The 6,979-nt window shown below is 39.1% G+C and overlaps 1 protein-coding gene across 2 annotated transcripts in view; it reads right to left on the minus strand.

Annotated features, from left to right (window-relative positions):
* RPAP3 (RNA polymerase II associated protein 3) overlaps window positions 1-6,933 on the minus strand; it is a 41,485-nt gene extending 34,552 nt beyond the window's left edge. The window contains exons 1-3 of one of the 2 annotated variants that reach the window (XM_082349407.1): window positions 6,877-6,933; window positions 4,171-4,459; window positions 3,245-3,385 (exon numbers count right to left, since the gene is read on the minus strand). In XM_082349407.1, coding sequence (XP_082205533.1) covers window positions 3,245-3,385; window positions 4,171-4,323 — 294 coding nt within the window. In that variant the 5' untranslated portion in view covers window positions 4,324-4,459; window positions 6,877-6,933. Of the gene's footprint in view, window positions 1-3,244; window positions 3,386-4,170; window positions 5,833-6,876 lie in introns of those variants that run through there. The other variant, XM_082349408.1, reaches the window with a different exon arrangement.
* Between the last annotated feature and the right edge of the window lie 46 nt (window positions 6,934-6,979).

Below are 6,979 nucleotides of genomic sequence, written 5' to 3' on the forward strand. Positions count from 1 at the left end.
TTTCCAACAGTAATAAATTCAAGACCCAAAATCATACTTCTCTTACATCGAGACGTTACTAAAGCAGATGACATACTATTTAAATAATAATGTGCGCCCTCTCTGGACTCAATTAGCCTTGGTTTCATTAAGAAAAATACAACCAGGGCAGAAGACATAAATAGACATTTCTCCAAAGAAGACATACAGATGGTCAATAGGCACATGGAAAGATGCTCAACATCACTAATTATCAGAGAAATGCAAATCAAAACTACAATGAGGTATCACTTCACACCAGTCAGAGCAGCCATCATCAAAAAGTCTACAAATAATAAATGCTGGAGAGGGTGTGGAGAAAAGGCAACCCTCCCACTCTGCTGGTGGGAATGTAAATTGGTGCAGCCACTATGGAGAACAGTATAGAGGTTCCTTACAAAACTAAAAATAGAGCTACCATATGATCCAGCAATCCCACTCCTGGGCATATAACCGGAAAAGACAAAAACTCTAATTTGAAAACATACATGCAGCCCAATGCTCCTAGCAGCACTATTTACAATAGCCAAGACATGGAAGCAACCTAAATGTCCATCGACAGAGGAAGGGATAAAGAAGATGTGGTACATATATACAATGGAATATTACTCAGCCACAAAAAAGAATAAAATAATGCCATTTGCAGCAACATGGATGGATATGGAGATTATCATACTAAGTGAAGTAAGTCAGACAGAGAAAGACAAATATCATATGATATTGCTTATATGCAGAATCTAAAAAATAAAAAAAAAGATACAAATGAATTTATTTATAAAACAGAAACAGATTCACAGACTTAGAGAACAAAGTTATGGTTACAGGGGGGAAGGGTCGGGGGGCGGGGATAGATTGGGAGTTTGGGATTGACATGTGCACACTACTATATTTAAAATAGATAACCAACAAGGACCTACTGTATAGTACAGGGAACTCTGCTCAATATTCTGTAATAACCTAAGTGCGAAAAGAATTTGAAAAAGAATAGATACATGTATATGTATAACTGAATCACTTTGCTGTACACCTGAAACTAACACAACATTGTTAATCGACTATGCTCCAATATAAAATAAAAATTAAAAGAAAAAAAGAAAAAGAAAAAAGTGATATAAATGAACTCACTTACAAAACAGAAACAGACTCTCAGACATAGAAAACAGTTTATGGTTACCAAAGGGGGAAGTGGGGGAGGGATAAATTAGGAGTTTGGGTTTAATAGATATATACTACTATATATAAAACATAAACAATAAGGACCGACTGTATAGCACAGGGAACTATATTCAATATCTTGTAATAACCTATAATGGAAAAGAATCTGAAAAAGTACAGATAAGTGTGTGTGTATATATACATATAAAACTGAATCACTTTGCTGTACACCTGAAACTAAATTGTAAATCAACTATACTTCAATTAAAAAATTAATTAATTAAAAATAAATGTTTTAAAAATAGAGAAATACAACTAATTTGAAAAACCATTTGGCAGTATCTTCTAATGCTAAATGCATATACAAACTATGACCAAGCAAATACCATCCCAGGTGCTTATATCCATGAAAAGACATGTACAAGAATGTTCATAGCAGGTTTATTCACAACAGCCCCAAGCTGAAAACAACTCAGTGTATATCAATAGGAGAATGGATACACAAATTGTGATATATTCACACAATGGAATTCTGATCAGCAATGAAAAAGAACAAACTACTGCTACTGACAGTACGGATCGATCTCAGACAATAATAGCAAAAGAAGCCAAACAGAGAAGAGTGCATACTGTATGATACAATTGCAAGAAATTCCAAAACTGGCAAAACCTATCTACAATATTAGAGATCACAACAGTGGCCACCTTTGGGAGGTAATCAACCGAAAAGGGAGGTTTCTGGGATACCAGAAATGTTCTATATCTTGATCTGGATGGTAGTTTCTCAGTTTTGTACATGAGTGAAAATTCAGGAAGTTGTACATTTAAGATTTTGGGACTTTACTGTATGAATGTTATACCTCAATAAAAATGTTAAACAAAAAAGTGAAAAGAAAATAATAAACATAAAAATCAGAATAGTAGTTACCTCTGAAGGTAGAGAGGAGAAAAGAAGATGGGACAGGGAAGGAGCACCCTGGCAGCTTCAATGGGATTGGAATAATTCTCTTTATGTTAGGTGGTGGGTTTATGTATTCATTTTATTATCATGCTTTAGAACACGTATCTCTACAAACTGTTTTGTATGAATCAAATATTACATAATGAACACTTTTAAAAAGACTAAAAGCGAGTGTGTATTCCAAATCAACCTAACTAAATCAACCCTTAGGGTGGGTCAGAGTCTAGAATAAGGCTGGCCAACAGGTTCCTGTTCACAGGTTGGCCTGACAGTGGCTGCTTGGAATACTGGGTAGAGGGTTATGAGGCAGAGTAATTAATTCTCCAGCTACACTGTGTCTCATGTGTGGGAGATGGGAGACATGCACCACACCAGCCTAGAAGGGTGAAGCCCACCCTTCCTGAAATCAAGATAGCCCTACTTCTATTGTCACGCAGCCCTAGCCCTAAGACTAAACCCAAAGGCATTCTCTTTTAGCCAGTATTCTACAGGTCCTTCAGTCTATAAAAAAAAAAAAAAAATGTTGGCAGAGTCCTTCTTTTCTCACATTATTACTATCTTAGAATTCTGGCTGTTTAAGGGTTAGAGCTGTTGACGAGGAAGGAGGTGGGTGCAACTATAGGTGGATAGCATAAGGGAGGTCTTTGTGGTGATGCAATATTTCCGTGTCTGAATTGCAATGGTGGTTACCCAAATCTACAGGTCATAAAATGGCAAAGAACTACACATACATTGCACCAGTATCAATTTCCTGGTTTTGATACTGTACTATAGTCAAATAAGATGTAACCATTAGGGGAGATTGGGTGAAGAGTACACTGGATCTCTATGTACTATTTGTGCAAAAGGAGAAAAAAAGAAAAAATAGGAAAAAAGAAAAGAATCCAGCTGTTTTAGCCACTATTCACTGGAAGAGGACTATAGGAGAAAAAATCATCTAGTTAATTGAACAACTAGGTATTTAAGTTTTCATTCCACACAAAATAGCCTATAAGAGAAAGACACAGGTCCTAAGAACTCTACATTATTTTTCATTTAATCCATGACTCTTAACTAACTCCAAGAAAATTTTACTCAAATACTAAGAAGCATATAACCAGATTAACTTACCACATCAAGTTTTGCCCATGCCTCATAATCATAAGATTTTATCCTGTTTTTTGTGTTTTCATCTTTGGTTTTTTTAGATGACTCTTTAACTTTGCCTTTCTTCTTTTTCCTAAGATTCCCATTTCGAATAGGAGGTAAATTCTAGGAAGGGAAAACAACACAACGTTTTAAGACTGCTCTTTTACTTTTCTGAACTAGCGATGTTTAAAATTCTCACTAAAGTATATTTTCAAGTAAAAGTAATTTTTAATTTAATTTTCAAGTGGTTAGAAATACCAATTCACTCATTTATAATGATAACTTATGCTTGAAAAGTTTAATTCATCCTTTGACAAATATTGAACATTGTTCAGTCATAAGAAAAGTATTGCTATTACCTAGAAATTTTAATTATACACTTTGCATCTTAGGATTTGCAATCCTAAATTCAAAAACTGCCTGATCTTCAGCCTTGGTACAATGATTTAGCAGCAGTACAATGGCACACTGAACTGCCTCCACATCATTACAAACAGTATGAAAAGGCTATCCGTATTTGAATGCACTGTCTTAAGAAAACCATTTGGTTGAGCCTAGGTACTACCTAAGTTTCTACGGTAATACTGTATGTTAATATATCACTAAATATATAATTATATATGATATACATAATTATATACAAACCTACATATTTTATGATTCTGTTCATTTACCTTAAGAATTATCACATGGTCTTCCTTTCAGTAACTATTCACTAAGCCTTAAAATGTCTTAATATAGTTAATACAATTATTACAAAGACTTTAAAAAGTAGAATTTTTCAAAATATTGGCAGAAAGCAAATCACTTCAATCAGTATTTCCACAAAACATTTTAAAGGTGGTGCTTTACTTTAAAATAAATAGTTTTGCTGGATGCTAAAGTAGGAATTTAATTAAGAAATTTACCTCTTCAGGAACACCATTCTGTCTTCTAAGTTCCATATCCTTTTGTTTAATATCTTTTTCCCAGTTTTCTAAATCCCTCATAAAGTCTTGTAACTCTTCTGCATTTTGTTTCACTTGTAGTTGTAATTCAATTGCTTTACTTGCTGAAGTCATTGTGGCCTGCACAGTTTTGATCAACAACCTCTGATAAGAATTAAATAGAATTATTTGGTTTATTTTTTTTGAAACCCAGCTAATTAATGATTTTTACCTCTTCATAAATGGCCAAGATACATGTAAGGAAAGGAACCTAAAGTGATGCAGAAGAAAGAAAATATCAGTATATTATGTTTAAAATGAGTCAATCAGTGTTTGCTGAATAAACAAATGCAAAATAAACAGAAAGGTCGGGCATCCATGCAATGTGAATGAAAGGCAACAGGGAGGAAATCACTGAAATTAGCAAGCAGCCTATGGTAGCAGATTGGTTGCTCATCTCTAGAGTTTGTAAGTTTAGCCTAATTACCTCCTTTACTCTTTTTTTTCAACATTTATTGAACTTTGGCTATGTGAAAGGCCCTGTATCAAGATTTAGGGATACAAAAACAAGACAAGGTCCCTTCTCTAGTGGAGGAGAAAACAAAATAATCGAAGTACTGAGTAACAAAATATTATGCTAGGCAGGGTTTCTCAACCTTGGGACTACTGACATTTTGGGGCAGATAATGCTGTGTTATAGGTTGGCTGTCCTGTGCGTTGTAGGATGGCAGCATCCCTGGCCTCTACTAACTAGTTGCCAGTACTACTCCCTTCCCTCTGGACTGTAACAACCAAAAATGTCTCCAGACATTTTCAAATATCCCCTGGTTGAGAACCACTGTGCTAGAGGTACATGCAGATGCTATGGGGCTGACCACAAAGGACAGGTATAAATCACACAGTAGGGTGGCAGGTTCAAGGAAAGAGTCCCCAGAGGTGCTGAAATTTAGCCATGTTTCAAAAGGGGTCAGCCAAGTGATTAATGTGGAGGAGTGGGCCAGGAGAATGAGGGACTGGGAGGCAGAATGACGGAAGAGAAGGCAAATATGGGACAGATCAGGAAATGCCAGGCCATGAGATCTGACCTACAGTCTGAAAGCTATGGGAAACATTAAGGTGGTAAAATAAAAGGGACATGATGACTCATTAGATTGAGGAGTTGGTGAGAAGAGAAGGACTCAAAGTCTTAGATTTCTGGTTTGGGAGCCTGGTAAGATTAGTGGTACCACTTTGAGTCAGGAATCACAATTTTAAAAGGAAAAGAGGTTTCAGAATTGCAGAACAAGTGTAAAGCCAGATTTTTTTCAGTTTGGGATAAGGTGAATTTGAGTTCTTATGGGACATCAGGACATAGCCAGTATGTAGTTACAGAGGGCTAGAAATATAAATTTGGGTGTCACTAGCATAAAGGTAGAAGCTACAATCATGAGATTTGGATATGTTTAATTACTGTGACAATGGGGGGGGGGCTGTTGGGGGAAGCCTGAAGAACGCATATCTAGGGAACAAAACAAGGAAGAAATGCCAACACAGTAAAAATCAGGCAGTGGCATCTAGAGACCTGGGAGGAAAACTTGGAGTACTGTCACCGAAGAGAATTTTCAGGAGTTCAAGAAGACGGAAAGTTAGCAGTGTCAAAGGCCACAGAAGTCACATGGAGGAAATAAAGTGCATTATATTTAGTCATATAAAGATTATTTAGAGTTTTAAGGGGATTTGTTTTTAAGGACAGAAATAAAATGAGCTGAGTAAATAAGATTATATGGGGATTAGCATAATTTTGCCTTCATAACCTAAAATTGCCCACGAGTATGGGGGGGGGGCGGAATTGAGGAACAAAGTAAAAGAAGATATAGGAAAGGGGATACGTGATGGGGCAAGGTCCCCAAAAAGGTGGGAGGGAATTCAAAGCTTAAGTGTGTATGGGGGGGACAGGGGGGCGGGGGTTGGTTAGGATGGGAGAGATAGAAGAGATTAGCTAAGGGATTCGTTTAGGAGGAGGAAAAGATGTTTGCAACCGCATATAGGTCTTCTGACCCCCCGGCCTTGCGTCAGAAAGTAAACTAAACTTAAGTTTCTTCCATGCAGTGCCCATGTTTGATCACATACGTATATCTCATTAAAAAACAAAGCTAGTACAATGTTTTGCCGAGGGACTCAAAAATGTGAATAAAAGCGCAGCAAACCACTGAGATACGTGGGGGGGGGGGAGGCGGGGAAATAAACCTTTTCCATTTCACCTATCACCTCTGCTCCAACGGAACCTGCGTCCAAGCAGGCAACCAGAAACTTCCAGCGCCTTGGGTATCACTTTCATACCCAATATCCGGGCGAGCATTGCACACCCACGCCGAAAGGGGGCGAGCACCACCGAGGTCTCCTGGGGAGGGTGGATCTGCGGTCCTAACCACCGCAAATCGCCCAATAATCCGGGCAGCCGGGGTGGAGAGACCGACAGCAAGGCTGTCCGTCCAGGCCCGGGCTGCTCGGGGCGAGCCCCTCCCGGAACGCGCTCCCCGGTACGCCTCTACCCTGGACACCGCCGCGCCGCCGCAACGCCGCGCCCTGCCGCCCGCCCTTGCCCTCTCCGCCTCACCCAGGACCCACGGCTGCACCCCCTCCTCCTGCAGGGCGACCCCAAAAGCCTCCTCGCTGCTGCAGCCGGTGATAACCGCAAAGCCGGCTCACCTCAACACGCCGTTACCGCCTCCACTGCCGCGACTTCCCGCCCGCAGTGACTCACGCCGGGCCCCGCCTTCCTGGGCTTTCCCACAAGTCCCCGCGTGCCCTC

This window comes from Balaenoptera borealis (genome assembly GCF_965194805.1).
Source record: "Balaenoptera borealis genome assembly, chromosome: 13".
Taxonomy (NCBI): domain Eukaryota; kingdom Metazoa; phylum Chordata; class Mammalia; order Artiodactyla; family Balaenopteridae; genus Balaenoptera; species Balaenoptera borealis.